Here is a 25362-nt window from a genome sequence, read left to right on the forward strand (position 1 = left end):
ACCATGCAGGGGGGGGGGGCAGTTAATCACAGTACTGATACCATTTAAAGCTTACACAAGAGTAAGCCATCAAAGCAGCCAGACAGGTGGGGGGCCACACAGAGGGGGGTCGCGGGCCGCCAGTTGGACAGCACTGCCTTACTTCATGTACAATAGCTGGCTTGAGGAAATGTAATATATGTGATAATGGGCCTGATTCACTAAAGGGCGATAAAAATTATCGCACGCTTTTTTGCGTTAAAAAACGCAAAATAATTTGCGCACGATTCACCATAGTATTATCGCGTGGGTTATTTCTCGCACTAGTTTTACTGCATGCGTTAATTTCCGCGCTGAAAAGAATACTATCGCATGATTCACAATAACTTTTGCGCGCTAAATATCGCATTCGGCTATGTGAAAATTAACACCTACTACAGGCAGGCGAAAAATTATACAAAAGTACAGTAAATGATTTTTTGCAATAAAATATGGACTTACAGTGTTATTTATTCAAGTATGTGTTTCCCCTAGAGTGACGCAGCCGCCAGTTTGCAGCGAAATGTTCATTTTTAATACAGTAATTTTCTGCAAGTATTGGCGTGTATGGCTAACATGGCGTGCGTTCATTTGCGCGACTATTTATATTTGGCTACAAGTGATGAAATGCTTCGGCAGGCATGGATTCGCAGCAAATTTTTGGACGTGCGTTGAATTTTTTCGTGGCGGATTTTTTCATGCGTTTCGCAAAACAATCCGCCAATGGCAAAACGCATGAAATAATTTGCCACGCAAAAATTCACCGCACATACAAAAATTGATACAAGCGTCAAAAAATAATAGTCACAGCAACAATTTTTTTGCCCGAACAACATTTTTGCCGTTTCGTGGATCTTTCGAAAGATTTGCTAATTTTTCACTAAAGATAACCAGAACACATTTGCTCATCACTAGTGGCTACTATTTATAAGCATCTACTATTTATATGATACCATTTATATGTGGCTAATATTTATATACACCATTTATATGCGGCGACAATTGTTATACACTATTTCTAAGCTACCATTCATATGCGGCGACTATTCGCGGGCGTAATTTAGCACATGTACCAGCAAATACTGCATTGAAATAATCTTCGCGAGTTAAATAACGCATGCAATATCGCGCCTAAAAAAGCGCGAGTATGCTTATAGTGAATCGTGCGAAAAATCGCCAAAATTAAGACGCGGTAAAAATTTTAGCGCACAATAAAAATAGCGCACGTTTTATCGCCCCTGAATCAGGCCCAATGTGTCTTGTATAGGTAAGAAAACACTGATGTATACTAACATAAATAGTATATTAAATAAGGATAATTCTGTGCTCAAGGGAAAACATGGTTGAAATTACAAGCAATGCATAAGGAAAGGCAACAAATCTCCCCGCGTGTCATTGCCCTAATAGATGTAAAGGTTTCCCCAATTAAAACATATTTTATAAATTAATTAACTGTATGATTCTGTTGACTGAGGAAATGTTATAAATGGCTCTGAACAATATAAACTCTATAAACGTATATCTCTATAAACTTGTGTTAATATAACCAACACAAGCAACCCAACTATAGACAAGTTAAAATCTACTGTATAGAATTGCTGTCTTTGCTACAAAAGCTGGGAATTGTAGGCAGCTTCCCAACAACTGGGGTGCTAAAAGGTACCGCATCATGTTTTCATATATGTATCAGGGGGACTGTTCAATCTGTAGCAGGATCCCTACACTGGATAAGTTATTAGTAGGTTGTTGACAGCTGTGGTGCTGAATTTAGTGCAGAATTTGGTGCATGCTTCCATCCTTGCTGCCATCACAACCCCCCCTGTATTTAAATCTAACTCTATCTATCTGCTCCTAGGGCACAAAGCGTGGGCCTGTTTGCAGTTGTAATGCATTCAACCCAGACCTAGTTCATGATATCCCTACAAAAAAACTTATGTTTGGTCACAAACTGATCATGTGCTTCCATTCAAAAATAAATGAAGGAGAAGGTCTGTTTTGTCATGGCCTTCTATATTTATTGTTCCCCCAAAACAATTAGGTGTACTGTAACGTACTGTTATACATGCAATGCATCTGAAATGCCCTAAAAGGTTGGTTATAGTAAGTTTATGTATAATAAAGGGTGAGAAATTATGACTTTTACTCTGCCTTTTGTTTGCTTACCTACATTAAGTACTTAAGCAGCACTGGGGAAATCTACATACTCTGCACTGTTCTCTATAGACTGTATACAGTAGCCTGATGGGCCTACCAGCTCTTGCATAATTTATTAATAAACATTACACCTACAGTTGCCCTGCTTCACTAGCAATGCAGACTCAACACTACTTTTAAGAGGTTTTAAGTGTAACCAATGCATCCGGCAGGGGATTTCTCTAGTTTGCATATGAATGGCTTACAAGCTGGAAAACCCGATTGATCTCCAAAGAGAAACACAGAGTCAAAAAAACTGATTTGTCTGCACAAAATCTATTGAAATAAGTGAGAGATGCTTCTTTGGGAGAGTAGGAAAAATCTATAAAGTCTTTCAAATATAATTTCAAGGATATTTTATCTGCCACAAATAATATTATGTTTGCCAGTCCAAAGTCCAAAGTACAAATGATTCTGTGTGTAAAGGAACAGAATGGAAGTATTATTATTATTATGAAAAATTGCTTATTTTGGTTATGACTAGTGAATCCAAATTATATGGCAGCCTATACCCACAATAAGTGCAGTTCAGCACACACACCTGATGTGGATTCCTGCAGCTTCTCCCGCTTCCTCTTCTTTTTTTTACCCTGCAAAATAAAACAAAACAAATATGGTTAAATGTCTGAAAATACAGCACTGCAAGTCCCCTGCTGTGGACCTGGGGAGGAAGGTAAAATTTGTGAATGGGGGGGCCACCAATAGATAAGAGATTTTATAATTACATAGCCTATACAAGGAAATTGGCCTCTTTTTGGGGAGCAAATAATTCATTTCAGTGAGAAAGGTAATAAAGTGATTATAAAGTGAGATGGTTGTGTGTGCCAGTGGTTGCCATTAACAGCAATGGCACAGGGAATGTTTTGCCATATAAGCAACAAAATGTCATGGTGAATACAGTTGATGAGTGGCACAATTACAGCAGCTTCCTTAAAACACTGTCAATCATAGCTTGGAAGTTTGTCACCTGCACAATATGCAAATGTGTCTTTGATACCCAAAAAATGTAACGTGAGACAAGAACTTAATTAATAATTTGAAAATAATCATTTAGCTCCACAATATTTGATAAGCCAAAAGTCTGTTACTTTATGCCAGGTTAGAAACAGATCACATAGGGGCCCATTTACTTACTCACGAACGGGCCGAATGCGCCCGATTGCGTTTTTTCGTAATGATCGGTATTTTGCGATTTTTTCGGAAAATTATCACAACTTTTTCGTTACCAATACGATTTTTGCGGAAAAACGCGAGTTTTTCGTAGCCATTCCGAAAGTTGCGATTTTTTCGTAGCGTTAAAACTTGCGCAAAAAGTTGCGATTTTTTCGTAGTGTTAAAACTTGCGCAAAACGTCGCGCCTTTTAAGTTTTAACGCTACGAAAAAAGCACAACTTTTCGCGCAAGTTTTAACGCTACGAAAAAATCGCAACTTTCGGAATGGCTACGAAAAACTCGCGTTTTTTCGTGCAAATCGTATTGGTAACGAAAAAGTCGCGATAATTTCCGAAAAGTCGTAAAGGCGCCGAAAAAATCGCAAAAAATACGAAAAAGTCGCAAAATGTTCGTTTTCCAATCGGAATTTTTCCAATTCGGATTCGAATTCGTGGGTTAGTAAATCAGCCCCTAAGCATAAAGTATTTAAGCGAATGTCTCCAAAACAGGGTACCATAGCTCTCTCACAGATTCTAAGGTCTGTAATGGCATGCAACACATTAGTAAACAGCAGCCAAACCATTGGCTTTAGTCACTTAATTTGACAAAATTAAGTTATTGCCTTTGGAGATAAGCCCAGTATTCCAGCTGCTAGACACTATGGTCTTTGGGGAACCTTACACCCTAACCGTAGTCTGGTCTTCTGCCCAACAAAGCCTTTTACTCTGATCTACCATTTGTTTGTCACATATACTTAATTAATTCTTCAAACCACTTACAACAACTATGCAAAGGACTAGTGATCATTTCCTTAAAGGACAGTAACAATAAACAGTATGCTGTTTTGTGGACGATATTATTAACCTATATTGTATATAGCAAAATATTAATATATAGGTTTGGGAATGCACCTTTTCTTTGGAATACCTACTTCCTCCTCAGGGGTTTGCAAAATCCTCTGACAAGAAAGAGGGGAAGCAAATTGGCTAAGCCCATATATCTTCTTGCTACATGGAGAGGCAAAAGGCATACTTTACACATTAGTAGAAATGTATGAGATATTTATGAGACCATACTCCAAAGACCAAACAAAGCTCAGGAGCATAAACCGTGTAGGAGAGTCACCGATCAGAATTTTAACACAATAACCTCATCCTACCACACACATCCATGCCAAATACATGCACCATTAGTTAGGTTTTCCCAATATTCATCAATGTACCTCTGACACCACCTGTATGCCTGGGTTGGGGGGAAAGAAATGCTAGAAATCTTTTATATGTACACCAGATACAATTGATACATAGAGAGTGTGCCATTTGATGAAAATAGCTGGTAGATATAATTTTAGGTCAGAAACTCTTGCATAGCTATCTTAGGTTTTGTCAGGATAAAGACATCATGAAAACATTTACTAAAAGGAAAAGGTAAAAGCTGTATCATTCAGGGGATGAACACGTTTCTAAAGCTGGCCATACAGATATTATCGTACAAAACCTCATTTCGTACGGTATTCGGTGCGTGTATGGCATGTCGGCAAGTCGACCGATATCGCAGGAGGCTGCTGATATTGGTCGACTTGCCAATCGGCCAGCTTAAAAGATTTTGATCGGGCGCCTGAGCAAAATCTGCCGTCAGGGCTGAATTGGCAGAAGGAGGTAGAAATCCTATTGTTTCTACCTCCTATTGTTTCTACCTCCGTTTCAGCCCTGAAGGTTAGTGGCGGATTTAACGATCTTTCGTGTGACTGATGGTTGCACGAAAGATCGCAAATCGCCACGTGTGTGGCCACCTTTACACAGAACAATGTCCTATGTTACTGCTGACAGAAGAACAATGCACATGTCAGAAACTGTAACATACTGTGAAACTTCAGAAGAAATCTCTGAATAGGAACATTACTATGTGATTAATTGGAAGAGATGAGATTAATCTCCAAAAGATTATCAATTACTCTGTAAGATATTAATTACAAAGGCCACAGGTGATGCAGAACATGTGCTAAGCATCACTTCTCTTCATTTAGATGGTGACAATGGCATCTCTGCTACTCAATAAATCTTATAGCACCTGATCTCTTCTATAGCCACCAGCTGTAGCTTGGAAAATGCAGCTACATTAACCTGCAGTATACAAATACAAAAATCTAAAATATAGAAGTATAAAAAATATAAAATATACAAATATTAAAAAAAAATCTATGAGTAAGGTCCCAGACAACTCAGGCACTCCCATTCGACTAACAGGCCACTCTTTCTGTGAGCAAAGAATCAACAAGAGATTTCAAGAACAGACCAGTTAACACAGCAATTTAACCAAATGACATGTTTTTCCTGTGTGAAAGTCTATTAAACATTCATTAAACTTTTATTAAAATATTTCATGATTAAACTCCCTTTGCGCCGGCAACTTTATGATCTCTGAGTAATGTCTGGCTGCGTTTTTCAGCTTTCTGACAATAGGAAGCCACAACCAACTTCCTGTTCTGAAAAAAACAGGAATGATGGGAGAAAAAGGAAATCTGCTTCCCTGAAGCTGCAAAACAGGCAATTTATCAACAATATATTTTAAAACAACCAATGCTTAATACATGGGCAATTAGGAAAAAATATTTTCATGGATGTGCATGACATGTGCAATATATGCTTACAGAGTGGATTAGAAAAGATGGAAATAGACTTACATAGTTGTCCCTTGCAGACCATCCTGGGTAAAGCTGCATGTGTAGTTGCCTTTCTTTGCGAGCTAACTCATAATATTTGGCCTGTTCTTCCCGAGACAATGCATGCCACTGTAGAAAATAATGAGATCTCAGTGAGTGTGGACGCAATGTAGCCGCTAGCCCACTTTACTATCCCTTATCAAGCAGTAATACTTAACATTATTTATCAGTCTATTTTTGTTTCTGATATTAAGGTAATAATGAGAAATAACACAAAAAATGACATGCAAAAAACAAAACACAAATAATAACAGACAATAGACCAACATGGTACCACATGTCTTACATAAAATAAGCAAAATCATTATCATTAATTATTATCAATGTATTTATAACACCATCCTTTCAATCTATTTAGCTCACAAGCCAATTTGGTCAGGCTTGTTACAACAGGATTCAGGGTTTGCTGGAGGCCCAGAGGTGTTTAGTGACAGATTCACTGTACCAGTATATGTTGCATCTAGGCATAACTAATTATCTTTCCTAACATACTGCTCATGTTAAGACACTCAGGCTTTGTGGCAAAAGACAATATGAATAAAGAGTACTAAGTTGAAGTTCTATTTATCAATGTAACATACAATGTTACATACAAATACAGATACCTATAACTTAATTAGCATATGCCCGTATGCCCTAATGCCAAAACTTTCAAATGATGTCACCATAATCCATTTTTCTGGCTGTATCCCCCTCAGCCAGTGTGACACGTGCCTGGGGAGTGAATGGGTGTTATGTTGCCATGGAAAATGGATCTTGGCTGTACAGGGTTTAAGACAGGCAATGTAGATAGCCTTAGGCATGGGGATTAGACATCTCCAAAGGGGAGCAATATAAATGCTTATTCCAGGGAACATGTACAGTGGAGGAAATAATTATTTGACCCCTCACTGATTTTGTAAGTTTGTCCAATGACAAAGAAATGAAAAGTCTCAGAACAGTATCATTTCAATGGTAGGTTTATTTTAACAGTGGCAGATAGCACATCAAAAGGAAAATCGAAAAAATAACTTTAAATAAAAGATAGCAACTGATTTGCATTTCATTGAGTGAAATAAGTTTTTGAACCCCTACCAACCATTAAGAGTTCTGGCTCCCACAGAGTGGTTAGACACTTCTACTCAATTAGTCAACCTCATTAAGGACACCTGTCTTAACTAGTCACCTGTATAAAAGACACCTGTCCACAGAATCAATCAATCAAGCAGACTCCAAACTCTCCAACATGGGAAAGACCAAAGAGCTGTCCAAGGATGTCAGAGACAAAATTGTAGACCTGCACAAGGCTGGAATGGGCTACAAAACCATTAGCAAGAAGCTGGGAGAGAAGGTGACAACTGTTGGTGCGATTGTTCGAAAATGGAAGGAGCACAAAATGACCATCAATCGACCTCGCTCTGGGGCTCCACGCAAGATCTCACCTCGTGGGGTGTCAATGATTCTGAGAAAGGTGAAAAAGCATCCTAGAACTACACGGGAGGAGTTAGTTAATGACCTCAAATTAGCAGGGACCACAGTCACCAAGAAAACCATTGGAAACACATTACACCGCAATGGATTAAAATCCTGCAGGGCTCGCAAGGTCCCCCTGCTCAAGAAGGCACACGTGCAGGCCCGTCTGAAGTTTTCCAATGAACACCTGAATGATTCTGTGAGTGACTGGGAGAAGGTGCTGTGGTCTGATGAGACCAAAATAGAGCTCTTTGGCATTAACTCAACTCGCTGTGTTTGGAGGAAGAAAAATGCTGCCTATGACCCCCAAAACACCGTCCCCACCGTCAAGCATGGGGGTGGAAACATTTTGCTTTGGGGGTGTTTTTCTGCTAAGGGCACAGGACAACTTATTCGCATTAACGGGAAAATGGACGGAGCCATGTATCGTGAAATCCTGAACGACAACCTCCTTCCCTCTGCCAGGAAACTGAAAATGGGTCGTGGATGGGTGTTCCAGCACGACAATGACCCAAAACATACAGCAAAGGCAACAAAGGAGTGGCTCAAGAAGAAGCACATTAAGGTCATGGAGTGGCCTAGTCAGTCTCCAATAGAAAACCTATGGAGGGAGCTCAAGCTCAGAGTTGCACAGAGACAGCCTCGAAACCTTAGGGATTTAGAGATGATCTGCAAAGAGGAGTGGACCAACATTCCTCCTAAAATGTGCGCAAACTTGGTCATCAATTACAAGAAACGTTTGACCTCTGTGCTTGCAAACAAGGGTTTTTCCACTAAGTATTAAGTCTTTTTTTGTTAGAGGGTTAAAAAACTTATTTCACTCAATGAAATGCAAATCAGTTGCAATCTTTTATTTAAAGTTATTTTTTCGATTTTCCTTTTGATGTGCTATCTGCCACTGTTAAAATAAACCTACCATTGAAATGATACTGTTCTGAGACTTTTCATTTCTTTGTCATTGGACAAACTTACAAAATCAGTGAGGGGTCAAATAATTATTTCCTCCACTGTATCTTCAAAAAATTATATAGGGACATAAGTCTAAACAAGCTTGCTAAAATGAAAAAAGATGCAAAAAAACTACCTGAATCTGATAGATATTAGAACAGGTATATAATATTAGGAGTATAAAAATATTTCTTCAGCACTGAGTATTAGTTTTGTCAGCCATTTTTGCTGTATTTAGATATATGTTTTTGTATGTCCTTACTAAATCACACAGTAGCAGAGATCTATCCTGTGTGGGCAACTAACTCGCTCCAAGGGAAATTAACAAGTGAATGCACCTGTGTTTTTGCCTATATATAGGTTCCAGTAAGAAACCGAAACGTAGGATCAATAAAACCTCACCTCAATGTAATCTGACATTTTGTTATTTTTATTTTTCTCTGATCAACAAAACCCCATGAGTGCTGTCACTTTGCCTACTACTATATATATATATATATATATATATATATATATATATATATATATATATATATATATATTATCTGGAATGGCAGATATAGGATATTGTTAGATCTATTTCATAGCTGCAGAAATACAGGTCTCCTATATAATGCTTTGATAAATAAAAACCACATCATGGAATGAATTAAGAAAATAAGCACATGCTCTACCATCTAAAATTGCATGTGCACTTCAAGAAAGAAAACACAGTTTGAATGTAACAATGTATTCTTTCAGCTAGTAGAAGTATTAGCTACAGTTGCTTTTAAGCAGAGTATATTTTTCCCTCAGAAAACACACAAATTGGTTACAAATGTGCTATTAGAATGAAAGAGGACATTGTACTGGGTGGATATTTGGGAACTGATACAGAATGATTGTGACGTGAAAGTCTGGATTATATACAGCTAGGCATTTAAGGAGCTGCACAAACCTCTGCAAATGCAGAATTAACAGTGGTTTACCAGACATAGTTGGGATAATCTAAGGACAAGACAGAAGGACTGCTGGTTCTCACAGTTACACAAGGAGAACACAGTTCTTTCTGATTTCTGCTAGCTCTTGAGATTAATTATTGAATGCCTGTTCCTTTAGTTGTATATACTAGAAGCTAAAACGCTGGCTGTCAAGTACCTGACTGTTAGCATGGTACATTCTATGTTTCCAGGCTTTTCTTTGATCTGTGGCTGCTCCACATGTCTGGTGGCAGACAAAGGGTTAAAATAGCAAGACTGCGTATCCTGCTTTTACCAGAACATTACTGCTTTGTGGCTACTAGATATCAGTAAATTGCATTTTTTTTTTAGATTCCTTTTCACATATATAGCACATCAATATGAATAGCAGAAATTGGATCCTATGTCTATATTACTGCAATTACACAAGGAAGCAAAGGCTGCCTTTTATGGACTGATCAAAGTACATATTACACAAGTATTCCAGAATAGAATATTTAAAAGTCATTAGTAAAAAAAAGTGTATTTTAGCTTTTACTGCTAGCAGCCGTGGCAGCTCTGGGAACAGTGCACACATTTTTATTAGATTCTACGTTTCTCGGATTTTATTAAATCTCTTGTGGACAGTGAGGAAGCATTGTTGGCAAGGAAAGGGTTAAACCATTCTTGTTAAAAGCTTTGCTTTTAAAATGTTCATTTTCGTGGTATAACCTATTTGGGTAACAAACTCTGTGATGGAAGGTAGACAGTTCCTGTTGCATCCAGGTTATGCTTAAAATGACTCTAAAAAGACTATGGCCTGTTTTTGTTTTGCATTTCCATCTTTCCTGTCAAACAATATACTGAATTCCAAACCATTTTCACATGGCCAGGACCATGCATTCGGTAAATCCGAAACCTGCTAAAAAAGGCTGAATCCTGAATTCAGTGTATCCGCAAAAAAATATACAGTATATATATATATACTATATGCTACTTTGAATACATGTTTTGATTTTTCACAAGAAATCCCGGAGTTGCTGGTCTTTTTTATACTATATATATAAGTATATACAACTTGTTTATAGCATGGGCTACGTTACTGTTAAAAAAATCAGAAGAAGCCTTGTAGTGACTAAACAACAGTAATAATGGTGTAGCACAAAAAATAGAACAATTTTATACCATGCTTTTTTGAGTCTCTGAACAACTGCTGATGGCCAGAGTAATGCAGTCTTGCTCAGCAAACCTAAGGCTTTAGTTTCAGTAAAAATATCCTACTACTTACCCTTCTACCCAGAATCTGGTTGATGGCAGCACTTTCTTTGAGAGTACATTCTGCTACTACATTCGCTCTCATTTCTTTCATATACAACATGAAAGCATTCAGAGGCTTCTTTATGTGAGGTCTTTTGGGTTCCTGCTCTTTTCTCTGTTCGTGGTGAGGTTTCCTAAAATGTAAAGCCAGGCACAACAAATGAGACTTGCAATGAAACAAACTGCAGGGAGTTGCAGGACACTGTACTTAGATGTCATGCTGCAAGAAGGTCCACTAGCTTTCTGCAATCAAATGTGTGATGTATAGTACCCAGCATTAACATCTGAATAAAGATACAGTAAAGACTTAGCCCAAAATGTTACCAGTGTTATGTAACAAAATGGCAAAAAAAACATATTTATTTAAAGTTTGTGTGTGAATTTGATGCTGCTTTTAAGATTTCTTCCAGATGTTTCCATCAAAATAATGATAATTTGTATGGAAATAATGCTCCATGTACTCATTATGGGATTCCCTTATATGTTTAGTTTACTGTCTAATTAAAGGCGCAAAGAACCTTTAATTAACAGCATGTACGGAGTGGAACCCACCAACACCATATATGACAGCACTGTAGAAACAAATTACATTACAGGAGAAACACTTACATGTGCATTAGGTCATTGTCATTGTGTGGATGTTCTTGTTTAACCTGAGGATTGACAATAGCTGGGTGAGGAATTCCAGTTGCGTGAGGGCCCGGAGGACCAGAAACCATATGGTGCGGATACCTAAAAATAGGTTACACAGTAAAATTGTAGCAAACCTTGAAACAAAAGTAGCAAGTGCACTGTTTCACTGTTTGGCTAAGGTTATTAAGGGATTCTGTGTAAAAGTGCAATTGATTAATTGGTTTAAAACAGTGATCCCCAATCAGTGAGCAACATGTTTTTCAACCCCTTTGATGTGGCCTCAAAGGTGTCCATTTTTTACATTTCTGGCTTGGAGGCAAGTTTTGGATGCACAGAGACACAGTTTTACTCCAAGCAGAATCTCTTGCATGCTAGAGGTCCACATGAGGCTACCAAATAGCCAATCACTGTCTCTATTTGGCATCCCCAAAGAACTTTTTTCATGCTTGTGTGGCTCTCCAACACTTTTGATATCTTAGTGTGGCCCACGAGTAAATATTTGGGGGTCCCTGGTTCAGAAGATTACAGGAAAGTACATTTCTTGACTAGAGGAAAAGTAAAAGTAAGACCTGAAGGATGTAAATAATACAATTTTAAACAATACTACAGTGGTGTGAAAAACTATTTGCCCCCTTCCTGATTTCTTATTCTTTTGCATGTTTTTCACACAAAATGTTTCTGATCATCAAACACATTTAACTATTAGTCAAAGATAACACAAGTAAACACAAAATGCAGTTTTTAAATGAGGGTTTTTATTATTTAGGGAGAAAAAAAATCCAAACCTACATGGCCCTGTGTGAAAAAGTAATTGCCCCCTGAACCTAATAACTGGTGTGGCCACCCTTAGCAGCAATAACTGCAATCAAGCGTTTGCGATAACTTGCAACGAGTCTTTTACAGCGCTCTGGAGGAATTTTGGCCCACTCATCTTTGCAGAATTGTTGTAATTCAGCTTTATTTGAGGGTTTTCTAGCATGAACCGCCTTTTTAAGGTCATGCCACAACATCTCAATAGGATTTAGGTCAGGACTTTGACTAGGCCACTCCAAAGTCTTCATTTTGTTTTTCTTCAGCCATTCAGAGGTGGATTTGCTGGTGTGTTTTGGGTCATTGTCCTGCTGCAGCACCCAAGATCGCTTCAGCTTGAGTTGACTAACAGATGGCCGGACATTCTCCTTCAGGATTTTTTGGTAGACAGTAGAATTCATGGTTCCATCTATCACAGCAAGCCTTCCAGGTCCTGAAGCAGCAAAACAACCCCAGACCATCACACTACCACCACCATATTTTACTGTTGGTATGATGTTCTTTTTCTGAAATGCTGTGATGTAACGCCAGATGTAGCGGGACACGCACCTTCCAAAAAGTTCAACTTTTGTCTCGTCTGTCCACAAGGTATTTTCTCAAAAGTCTTGGCAATCATTGAGATGTTTTTTAGCAAAATTGAGACAAGCCATAATGTTCTTTTTGCTTAAAAGTGGTTTGCGCCTTGGAAATCTGCCATGCAGGCCATTTTTGCCCAGTCTCTTTCTTATGGTGGAGTCGTGAACACTGACCTTAATTGAGGCAAGGGAGGCCTGCAGTTCTTTAGATGTTGTCCTGGGGTCTTTTGTGACCTCTCGGATGAGTTGTCTCTGCGCTCTTGGGGTAATTTTGGTCGGCCGGCCACTCCTGGGAAGGTTCACCACTGTTCCATGTTTTTGCCATTTGTGGATAATGGCTCTCACTGTGGTTCACTGGAGTCCCAAAGCTTTAGAAATGGCTTTATAACCTTTACCAGACTGATAGATCTCAATTACTTTTGTTCTCATTTGTTCCTCAATTTCTTTGGATCTTGGCATGATGTCTAGTTTTTGAGGTGCTTTTGGTCTACTTCTCTGTGTCAGGTAGCTCCTATTTAAGTGCTTTCTTGATTGAAACAGGTGTGGCAGTAATCAGGCCTGGGGGTGACTACAGAAATTGATATTGAAATTGAAAATTGAAATTGATAAACCACAGTTAAGTTATTTTTTAACAAGGGGGGCAATCACTTTTTCACACAGGGCCATGTAGATTTGGAGTTTTTTTTCTCCCTTAATAACGTAAACCTTCATTTAAAAACTGCATTTTGTGTTCAATTATGTTATCTTTGACTAATAGTTAACGGTTTTTGATGAGCAGAAACATTTAAGTGTGACAAACATGCAAAAGAATAAGAAATCAGGAAGGGGGCAAATAGTTTTTCACACCACTGTATCTATTGCAATAATTTATGTTCAGTAACAAATATATATTATTTTATATGCCAAAGCCCTTGTACTCTTATACTGTGCAAAATATACATATGAAAATAATTCAACGTATCAAACTTATCCTAAAGAGTCAACACTAGGCACTAGGCTCATAGAATTTTTTAAACCTGGACACAAAGTTTTGCCTTTCTGTTGTTCTCAAGTACTTGTTAAGCATGCTGTAGTTCAAATTCAGCTTAGAAACTAAAGGCTGAACATTGTGTTAGCAGATACATAAACATAACACATTCTTAATAAAGGCCATAAGTGCATGCTCCTTAGTGATTACTTAGTGCTTAGTGCATCCCCCAAAAGCCCCTCATTGATCAATTGCTGTCTAATGCAGACAGCGTTGGATCCAAAGGCCATGCTCTGAAAAGAAGCACAGAAGCCTGCGGAAATACAGGTAAATAACCCCTCTTATGTGTTCTATTTGCTCTTCCAAACTCTCCTGGAAGCCCAGATTTAAGGTCAGTTAGAGAACTGGGCTGAGTGGATATTTGCCATAGATATTTTGGCAATATTGCTGAATGGTTGATAAAATAAAATGTTGTGCTTTAAAGGGGAAAAAAATGTGAAAACCCTCTGCATTATTGCTACATTTCAGCACACAGCTCTAGTCTCTGGATACACAGTCTGATCTCATGGATACCAAGCCACAAACACTTAATACAGTCCTTCAAACTGATCCCTTGGTGATTCCATTGTTCCTTTCATTCAGATAACAGTCCAAATGATCAGAAATGCAGAGAGTCAAAGGGAGCTCCTCTTCACCTGATGGCTGACCCCCAACCAGTCATATATGTCCACAAGGTCTACACTGACCAAACTGCCCAGTAAAATCTGGGCATTTTGGGGCTGCTTTAGGGCTCTGGCACACGGGGAGATTAGTCGCCCGCGGCAAAACTCCCTGTTCGTGGGTGACTAATCTCCCCGAGTTGCCTTCCCCCTGCCATCCCACCGGCGAACATGTAAGTCGCCGGCGGGATGGCAGACGCGGCGGCGCGATTTCACGCAAATCGCCGAAAAAGCCTCGCAAGTCTTTTTCGGCGATTTTGCCGCGGGCGACTAATCTCCCCGTGTGCCAGAGCCCTTAGGGTGAAGTCACACAGAGCTACTAGTAGCAGCTACTTGTTACTGCTACTAAACGTCAGAAAATACCCTGCCATAGAATTGGCTCTGCTAAACCACACGTAGAGACAATTATCAGTAAATGATTAGCATTGTCTGTTTTAGTAGTCATGACAAGTAGCTGCTACTAGTAGCTCCATGTGTCTTGACCTTTGGGGCTCTGGCACACGGGGAGATTAGTCACCCGCGACAAATCTCCTGTGTCTCGGGCGACTAATCTCCCCCAAATGCCATCCCACCGGCGAAAATGTAAATCGCTGGTGGGATGGCATACGCGGCGGGCAACTTGTGCGATTTCAGTGAAACCGCGCCGCTGCGTATGCCATCCCACCGGCGATTTACATTTTCGCCGGTGGGATGGCAATCCGGGGAGATTAGTTGCCCGCGAACAGGGAGTTTTGTCGCGGGCGACTGATCTCCCCGTGTGGCAGAGCCCTAAAGCAGTGAAGGACAACTACAAGCTCTTACTAATACTGTCCAAAAGGATTTTCACATGTGCTGGCTGTTGATCCCAAAATGATTTTAATGAAGCAATGTTGTCACTGGGCACAATACAGCCCTCGACCCACATGTGGCCTATTTCTATTTTTTAGCTTAATACAGTCTGCAACTAATCACGCAACCCATGATGTTGGTGCACAAATAAAAGCACAAAAGCTTTTACAGATTTTAAATGAGAGGTGGTGCAATATTTAGCAACTGACAGATAACAAATTAATTCGTTGAGCAATGTTTGATTGAAAGCAATTTTGCTCTGTCTATTTTTGCTGATCTCTGGATTTTAAAAACAGATAAGGTTTGAACCCAGGAGTGCAGGTATTATTGTATTATAGCTACTTTGAACTGCATAGATTTCATTATGTTTTCTTTTGATTGGGACTACGCTACACTTTGAACTAGATTAACATATTTAAAAAGAACAGTTCACACAGAATAATTGATTCATTCTGAGCTGACTTGGGTCAATCAATTTAGTTCAAACAAGGTTATTGATTGGCAGATTTCATGTAACACTGGCTTTAGAAGCTGCAGGAGTCATTAATGCCCCTACCTTGACAATCCTTGCACTTAGTGAATTATCTTCAGTGGAAAAAAACTCTGAGACTGGGAAACTATGCTTTTGGGAAAGATTAAAAGAACCACAGAGCTACTAGAAGCAGCTTCTTGTCGCGTCTACAAAAATAGACAATGCTGATCATTAACCTAACAGTATTGTCTATGGCAGGGTATTGTATGATGTTTAGTAGCCAGAACAAGTAGCTGCTACTAGTAGCTCTGTGTGTCTTCACCCTCTGTGTGTCTTCGGGAAATCGCGCCGGTGGGATGGCGGGTCATGGCAACTCGGGGAGATTTGTCGCGGGCGACTAATCTCCCCGTGTGCCAGAGCCCTAAAAGCAGGTATCTGCACAAGTATGTTCACTCAAGGTAGTGACTTTATTGTACACTTAAGCTGGCTATAAACATTAAGATTTTTAAAAGATCTTCTCATTATTGTAAGACCAAGCTTATCCTGAAACAAATGTTTAAATGTTTAAAGTAGAATTTGCTATCAACGAAAATGTCCATTTAAAGCAATATCATCTAGCTGAAGCTAGGAAAACCTGGACCTGCAAACAATTGGACAACAGGCAAATTTAATTTTTAATGACAAAAAATTTTAAACCTGCCTGATCAATTTTTTGACAAACTAACCTTATGGTAATTTGACTGATTTGTAGGATTGCACTGAAATTGGTCGTTGGTGAAAACAATTCTTACCGTGTATGCACAGTTTTGGGGTTAAGACACACTGGGATTCTGGGTGTTTTCAATGGATTGGAAAGATACAAGTGAATGGGGGGTAAATCAACCCAATGTGACTTTGCTTCAAAGTGCCTTCCCACCAGCAAGAATGTAAATCGCCAGTGGTATGGCATATGCATCACTTCCAATCACTTTTCCAATGATGCACAAAGTTTCCTCTGTTTCTGAGTCGACTTCAGAAAACCAAGAAAACTTTGGCCTACTTCGGAAAACCAAAGTAAAGCATATGCCATTCCACTGGCGATTCACATTCTTGCTGGAAGGCATTTTGTGCCACCAGCCTAAAGGGATACTATCATCCCATAATTACCCCCTTTCTACTTCCCCTGACAGTGGGACAATGGGAAGTGCCACAAGTAACCCCAGACATAGCACTCCTGTAACGCAAACATATGTTTTTTTATGAGGTTCTCTGCTAGATTATTAGATTCAAAGCAAGAGCTGTTTGTGACAGAAATAGACAGAAGCACATATACAGGGTACAATCAATGTTCAGGGATTAAAGGAGAAGGAAAGGCTTATAAAGAGTTAATCTCAAGCTACAGACATACCTTTAGTTCTCTCAATAGTACCCTTAAGTTTCCCCATATTTCACCTGTGAGATGATCAGAAGCCAAACAGGAAGAAAAAACACTGAGCTGTGTAAAGAAAGTTCCAATAATGCCTCGCTCCTACACCCAGACCCAGACCGGTGTTCATGCTCAGTTAGTTAGACTATGAGTCAGCTTCCTGCTGATTGGCTCAGATCCACATTCCTAAGGGGGGGGTATGAGTTCTTAGCATTCTTGCGGGAGGGGGGAGCAGGAGAGGGGAGACAGCTGTGTGTCTCTGGCACAGGAAAACAGACACAACATATCTTTTGACAGAGAACTCAGTTCAGGGTTTCTGTGAGTGCTTATGGCTTAAAGTTTACTTAGTTTTTACCTTTCTTTCTCCTTTAAGACACCAATACTCAAATTATATCACTGCCCATGGATCTTACTTTAAATGCTCTGCCTGACAGAAATATTTAAGTTGCTCTACTATAACACAGCAATTTCTACCATGCAGGATCATGACACATTTGTGCTGCAGGTGAGTGATACATATACCAATGAAACAAAAAGTAATACTATACTCAGTCCTTCATAAATGTGCAAATGGAGGCTGCAAGAATCAGTTCTGACCAAGTGAGCAGGATAGCTTTTGCCTTTGTGGAAGATAATTTCCAAAGAGACCTTGAGGGTGGGGGTCCAAGCACTGGTGTGTGGGTTTGCACATAGTGCATGGAGCAATACATGCAGATTAGAAGAGAGTGCAACGGCATCATAACACACACAAACTAATCCCACGATATTGCTGGCACTGTGGATAAAAAATCTGGTATGGTGTTTGGTTTCTCTTTTCAGATTTGCAAACAATTTTCAAGGGCTTGAACAAGTTAATGTACTATGAGGACAGCAGGGTGAGAAGGCAAAAACACTTTTGGTGTTGCCAAATCTGAAGTCCTCATCTTTCATTGTTATTGAAGTACAACCTTCCAAAATCCAAAGGTTGGCAGTTGCTGTTTAACAACAGCTATAGGGACATAGGTCAGACATTCCAACCTACTGTAAATAATGTTGCCCAGCAAATAATTCACTCTACCATTTAAAATTTTATTCTTGAACCAACAAGTGTATTTATCTAGCTGTAATATTGGTGTGTAGGCAGCCATCTCAGTGCATTGTGCCTGAGTCTGAGCTTTCAGAAAGAGTCAAAGCTACACATTAGAACTGCTTTCAGATAACCTATTGTTTCTCTTACTCCCGTGTATCTGGAGGAGTCCATTGAGTGCTATTCTGATATCTACCACTTTAGCAATCCAGGTGTCAGGGAGCTGCTACATTGCTACCTTCCCATTGTTTTGCTCTTTGGCTGCTGGGGGAAAAAGGGAGGGGGTGATATCACTCTAACTTGCAGCTCAGCAGTAAAGTATGACTGAGGTTTATCAGAGCACAGGTCACATGCCAGTGGCACCCTGGGAAATGAAGAATATGGCTAGCCCCATGTGAAATTTTATAATTAAATATAAACAAATCTGTTTTTGAAAAATGGATTTCAATGCAGGATTCTGGAGTTTCCAAGAGCTATGAATAAGAAGAACAGTATCCTAGGAATGGACCAGAGAAATAACAATAATGTTCCAGCACATAAATATTTGACTGCATTATTATTATTATTTTTACCAAAGGAATAAGATCATTTGGATATAATTACAAAACAATAATTTACTATAAGGGAACAATTGTGTTCATGCTTGCTGGTTAAAACAAATCATGGTTTCAACCCGCAAAAACAAACATCTGACTTAGATTCTTCTTCAATGAACACCCGTGGAGTCAGGAAGTTATTTTTACTTGTGTCACATAATTAGGTTTGGTGCCATGTTTAAAAAAAAAAAAAGAAAGATCTAAGCAAGTGCATGTAGAGACTATGTGCAGCTTAACAAACTAACATTATTTAATACCAAGGAGGGCCTATTAACCTCCCGTGTTTTACAACAATGCAACATCCTGTTTTCCAACTCTGTACCTAGCATGGTGTGAAAAACCTCATGGAATGTCTCATGTATAACTTGAGGGTGAGAAATTAATTCCAAACAATTTAAAGGGGAACTTTTTCCCCTAAACCTAAATAATTGCATTACATGATCATTTACAACCGGTCTTCATGTTTCCTAACTTTTCAATACTTTCTGTTAATTGGCTCCTAGACTACCACTACCAGTTATTTCTTTTTTTTATAATTAAAGGCTGATATAATAACAGCAAAAGTAAGGAAGCACATGGCAATACCACTAGGCTGATGCCCACCGAGCATGTTAGTCGCCCGCGATAGATCTCTACTTTCTCTACAACTAACTGCTCCAAAATGCCTTTTCGGCAGCAACAATAGGAGTCACCACTGGAAAGGCCTTCGCATCGCTTCGATTTTCTGAAGTCGCACAAAGTTTCCTCCTGCAGGCAACTTCACGTGAAATCAGAAAACTGAACCAATGCAGGGGCCTTTCTATCGGCGGCTTCTATTGTTGCTGGTGATTAGTCGCTCTGTGGGGAAACAGCATTATTGGAATCCCCTTCTGAAAAACCTATTGTTTCAGTAAACATATATTCTAGATATCAGAACAATATCAGAGCAACAGACTCACATGGCATGATCAAAGATGTCCAATCTATCAGGCTTAATTACATTTACAGCAACTTTGTCTAAAGTGATCTATATTGTATATAACTATACAAGATTAATTAATATGGTGTTAACACAAGTCCAACAGAGAGTTAAATTTACTTACCAGCCCAATGGTGGTGTCATCTGGCCCACACTTCCAGGCGACAGAGGGTAAAATGTAGGGAGGTCTGGGGCTTGAGGATGCCTGTGCATGCCTGTCAGTAAAGAAAAGAATATGTGTGGATACAGCTCCAAAGCATAATCTTCAACTTTTAAATTTCAAAAAAATTTAAGTCACATCCCTACCCACAACATACAACCCAGTCTTTCCCAATCATCTCTGCTTCTCAGTAAGGCCCACCCCTTAAATTTGAGACTATTCCACTGACATTAGGACAACTGGGGGTATACCAAATGGTGTCCTAGGACTTGTAGTTCAATGGCAGATGATGACAACAGTCTGGGCACTGATAGTTATTTAAGTAGATAAAACATTTGAAAAAGGATAAATATTAAAACCTAAATTTTGAGGTATAACATATACTTTTTGGATCTATAACAAAAACATAAGTTTTTTCATTTTACCCCAAAGACATTAATTCCTACTCAATCCTCGATATATTATTAAGTGTCCTCAAGTTCTGTGCTATTTTTGACAGATGAGGAAAAATATACACGAGCAGTGTGAATAATGGAATAACCATGAAATTTACATTTCTAAGGTGCTTAGGCACTTTCTAATCTCAGTTTTAACCCTCACAACACATTGCCTTCAGGAATGGCCCTGTACCAAAAAACTCTGAATAATGTTATGGGAATATATGAGTGTATATAAATATATCAATGCTTATGAATAAAAATGGATGCTATTAACCTTTTTCTATAAAATAAAGATAAAGAAATTAAGAGCTCCAAAAATGTCACTCATAAAATATGTAAGTTAATGTAATGTATAATTGGGCATATTCATTAATACCCTTTCCCTTAAGGTTGTGTGGATTTCCCATGCTCTGCATCTGCAACCACAGAGGATCAGGGGCTAATTATGAATCATTTTAGTCTTCTAATGCATGCACTTGATATAATTCACTTGGCACCCGGGTGTCACTCTAGCTTTTCCTAAGCTTAACATCAGCTTCACTCTAAGAGGCTGCAAGGTCATGCTGTTCAGAAGTGTTACTACTCATTGCAGAACTAAAATAACAGTGTAATAAAGGCAACCCTCCCACCAGAAATGGCACTTTGTCTGAGTCTTGGGAGTGATACCAAGAACCAAGGCATAGGAGTTAATCCCATTCCCAAACGACTGTGTGCTATTCTGTGCCGTAATTCCCAGTGTTATCATGCAAGCAAGAAGGGTTATGTCTCAACAAGGCTTTTTAACCCTTATAGTACTGGCTGCTAAATTTGCCCCTCCACCTTGCATCTTGTTAGCTCTTTGAACACTGCCTTTAGAAGACAAAGCTCTCCTTGGGGTGCTGTTACAGAAGTTTGCTTCAAAAACAACATAAAACTTAAAATCAACATAAAACACAAGAACTAACAGAAGTTAACTTTTTAAGGGAAATAATAAAAAACAGAAATTTGGCAATTGTGGTCCCTCCACAACCCTGTTAGAGCGCACACAGTGTGAGTTGGGAGGTAAGTTAAGTTGGGAAAACCACCTTGCTGCTTAAGTGCATGTCATCATAATGGGTGCAATACTTTCCCATTATTGCATTCAGCATGGCAAATGCTTTAAAAAAAATATCTAAGTATGCTGTATGATGCAATCTGATTCAGTCTGTAAAACAAAGTGTTCAAAGTTTTTTCAAATGTGTGCCACATTCCAGTTCTAGCTGTTGAAGAGACCTATGTTTATAGCACAAACAATGGGGCTGATCCAGTTAAGGTTAGATTTGGTAGGGTCGCCAAATGAGCAAATCTTTTCCCAGATATGCCAACCTTGGGCATTGTGCTAATGCAATTGTTTGGCCCTATGCCTTTATTGCACTGATGAAAAATCAAGTCTGTTTTTTACGGGCAGATTTTGACTATCCCCCCTCAATATAAGAAGCAAACAATGAGCATGGGAAATGACTACAGGATTTTTTTTTAATACAGGCCTTTTTATATCTGTTGCCTCTCTTCCTTATTAATAACATTGGCATCAATAATAAATCAATACTTTTTTACAGGTTGTCTGGGTCTGTTAAATACCAGTCAGGTAGTAGCCCTAAAATTTCAAGTTGATAAAGGATAAAGTCGTCTATAGCTTTTTAATCACTAGAATATCTACAAAGAAGGGGAGTTAATTAGCACAGCTTAATATCAAATAGTTCACTATGGGAAGGTCCATGTGCAAAAGGTCAGTGAGTAATGAGGAACAATAGAGACCTAAGCATGAAGACTCAGGAAGAGTGGGAGCCAGGTTTGCTCTGCCATAAATTCTAATGGAATACAGCAGACAGGACATGACTAACAATGTTGCAAAACCTCAGGCAATGGCACCAACTGAGACACATTATTGTGTGTCCCAACAGTATTTTAGTGTCTCCCTTTATGTACACAGAAATGCCAACATCTCTTTAAAAACTATAAGCCATTTTTGAAAAAAAAAAAAAAAATCATCCACAGGATATAAGGTCCTGAGGATGACAATTTTTTTCAAAATGTCTGAAACTGGGTCCTGGGTATGAAATAATGAAGACAGATAATAAAGACAATCTTAAGTACTCAGTAGAGTTTAGTGGACTGTGTATAATAGTGACAGTTTTTTATTACATGAAGGGGCGGATTTATCTTTGCCTGTCTGTGTTTGGTAAGACAACTGCTGAAAAAACTACTTGGTTCCTAAACTCACTCGATTTTTCACCAATCAATTGCTTTGGATTTCTGCTGAATGGGATTTTAAAATAACAAGCATTTTTTTTCCCACGAGTGAGTAGTTGAGAAAAATAAAAAGTTTGCCATTTTATTTATATCAAAAAAACCCTTGTAGAAAAAACCATTAAAATCCTATTCAGCAGCAATACAGAGCAATCGATTGCAGAAGAACAACTAAACTCGGGAACTCACGCATTTTAGCAGAAATTTTTGCCTGATGACAAAGATGAATACATCTACACCCAGAAGTTTATTAAAACAAGTTAAATACTTACTTGTTAAAGAAAAATAGATATATATGGGCATGTTTTAACTAGGAGAGAAGTAAAGTTTCAACACTAAAACACAATTTGCTGTAACACAAAATGGCATTCTGTAATGCAATAGTTAATATAACCTGTTATTAAGTTTGGATTATTCTCCTATTAATTCTTCCTTAATGGCTTTCTCACTCATGACATGAGCACAGGACATTTCTCTAAGGGCAGTATAAAGCTATATACTGCATAATACTATTATCATTATTTTGCTTTCACACTTACTATATTACCATTAATTAGATGAGATTGTTTAACTAGTGATACTCACAAACCATAGATTTTTTGTGATTAAAACTACAGGCAGAAACGCTCCTTAGTACAAGCCATATTTATTGAACCAATTTTAAATCTTTAAGTCACCAGGAATGGACCACATAATACTCTATTCAATAACACAGCCCACTGGCCATCTTGCTTTCACTTGTAAAAGCATTCTCCATAAACCAAAACAGAAACTAAACAGGGTTATAATGCATAATAAATACCTTTAGTTTATATAAAATGCCTTAGCTAAGTAAAAAATGTCAGTTTCTATTTATAAATTACTACTAACTAATCCCAAATGCAAGGTCCTAATACTATTAATTTGTGCATGCAATAAGACATTCGGTAAAGGTTCCAGAACACAAGCTATATGTATGATTTGTTCCCAAAATGACAGGATTGCTTTACCTTGCTTTGAGTTGACATCTGATGGGATATGTGAAGGGTGTGCTCCCGGTGCAAAGTGCTCGTCACTATAAGTAATGAGTGGTGTTAGAGGATGGATGGCATGTGATGGCTGCACCACTGGGACTTTGTTTGACTGCAATAAAACAAAATAAAATTAGCGTTTTACATTACAGATATTTTTAATATGCATCTTTATTTCTACGAATTCTCAATAAAGAACTTTATAAGCTCTTGGTGTTATATTTTAAGTAATATGCAGAAAAGCTAACCTATGGCAACACAATTATTGCCCAGTAACATGCAGCTCTCTATTTTTGTGAGTGACTTCCGCAGCTTATTTTTATTTCAAAGGAAATCAGTGCACACACGTGGTAGATTTCATGCCAAAAACACAAAATAATTTTTGTGCCAAATCTGCCTTATGTGTGTGACGCTATGCATTCTAAAGATGGGGCAGAAGGCAGTGTATTGGTGTTTGTGACACCATGTTTGACACAAGTTTAATTCTGAATTAGGGCAATTTGCCTTGTTTGCTTAAAGTAGGCGTGTCAGTTAAATGTTCAAAGCATACATTCTCCCATGCTGAGTGACAGCTCGGCTCATGGAATTCCCTTATGCTATAGAAGAGTTGAGCTGTCAGTCAATAGGAGGGGTTGCCGATATCTGCTTTGAACATCTGAACTGACATTCCCGACTCTAGCAGTACGGCTCCAGCAGCTCTATCTTTAAGCTAACAGCATAGAGGTCATTTTGTGTTTATGACAAAGTCTGTCACAAGGACAAAATATCACTACATCCTGGGTTCCATTACCCCAAAATTATTCCACTAAATAGTTACCTAACACTCATAGAAAACATGTTTAATTTCACCTAAATATCTCATTAGGAAAAGTACAGTGTAAGGAAGGTACTTAAAGATGGACTACAGCTTTTAAAGGAACACTGAAGCTATTTATTTATTTATTTATTATCTTTATGTAGGGCCATAGTTAAAGCTTTATATGAAACAGCATGTTTAAAAGGCACTATACTCTGCAATTTCTAGTGCTTAGTACAGGGTAACTCCTATGCTGCCACTGGAATCTCCCTGTATAGGCCATGAATGTAGGGGGTGTATCTGAATCTATGTCTGTATAATTGAATTTAAAGGAGAAGTATGGTCAACTGCACTAACCAAGTTGCTCTATCAAATCTGGACATGTATGGCAAGTCAGGGGTCTATTTCAGTAGATAATTCTATGTTCAGTTGGAATACATTAGTAGGGAGTCTGTCTATGGCCACCTTAAGGCTAATAGCACACCGTGATGTCCTAAATGAAAATCCAACTTATGGTGTTGAGTACACAACCCGTCTGACTACCAATCTTTTCTACTAACAACCACATTTGAGATAGCAGTCCCTGGCAGGGAAGTGCAAGAATACTGAGGGGCACCAGGGAACCTTTTAGTGCTCATGCAGTAAGCACTTCTGTCCAGGGACTGGCATACATAAATGAACCTTTTTGTTTTATTGATTTCCACAAAAATATCTGTATTTGTTAGGCCACCTTTAAATTTGCAAGCCAGTGACATACCCTTTAAAGGACATGTAAACCCCACACACAAAAATTTAATCAGTGAACAGCCTTTAGAAATCTTTCAATACCTGCCACACTGGATTTCCAGAGGTTAATAGTAAGGCTGCAGCATGCCCTTAATCACTAAAGCTGGCCATACACGTGGCGATCTGACGATGT

At 38.6% G+C, this 25362-nt stretch overlaps 1 protein-coding gene across 2 annotated transcripts in view; it reads right to left on the reverse strand.

The window, feature by feature from the left end:
• The window catches only part of lef1 (lymphoid enhancer binding factor 1), an 82972-nt gene that overhangs the window by 20042 nt on the left and 37568 nt on the right, over positions 1–25362 (reverse strand). For both annotated transcript variants that reach the window (XM_018091550.2, NM_001243834.1), the window contains exons 4-9: positions 23627–23759; positions 19894–19984; positions 11350–11472; positions 10712–10874; positions 6047–6154; positions 2753–2801 (exon numbers count right to left, since the gene is read on the reverse strand). In XM_018091550.2, the coding sequence (XP_017947039.1) occupies positions 2753–2801; positions 6047–6154; positions 10712–10874; positions 11350–11472; positions 19894–19984; positions 23627–23759 (667 nt within the window). The remainder of the gene's footprint in view (positions 1–2752; positions 2802–6046; positions 6155–10711; positions 10875–11349; positions 11473–19893; positions 19985–23626; positions 23760–25362) is intronic.

Source organism: Xenopus tropicalis, chromosome 1, assembly GCF_000004195.4.
Source record: "Xenopus tropicalis strain Nigerian chromosome 1, UCB_Xtro_10.0, whole genome shotgun sequence".
Classification (NCBI taxonomy): domain Eukaryota; kingdom Metazoa; phylum Chordata; class Amphibia; order Anura; family Pipidae; genus Xenopus; species Xenopus tropicalis.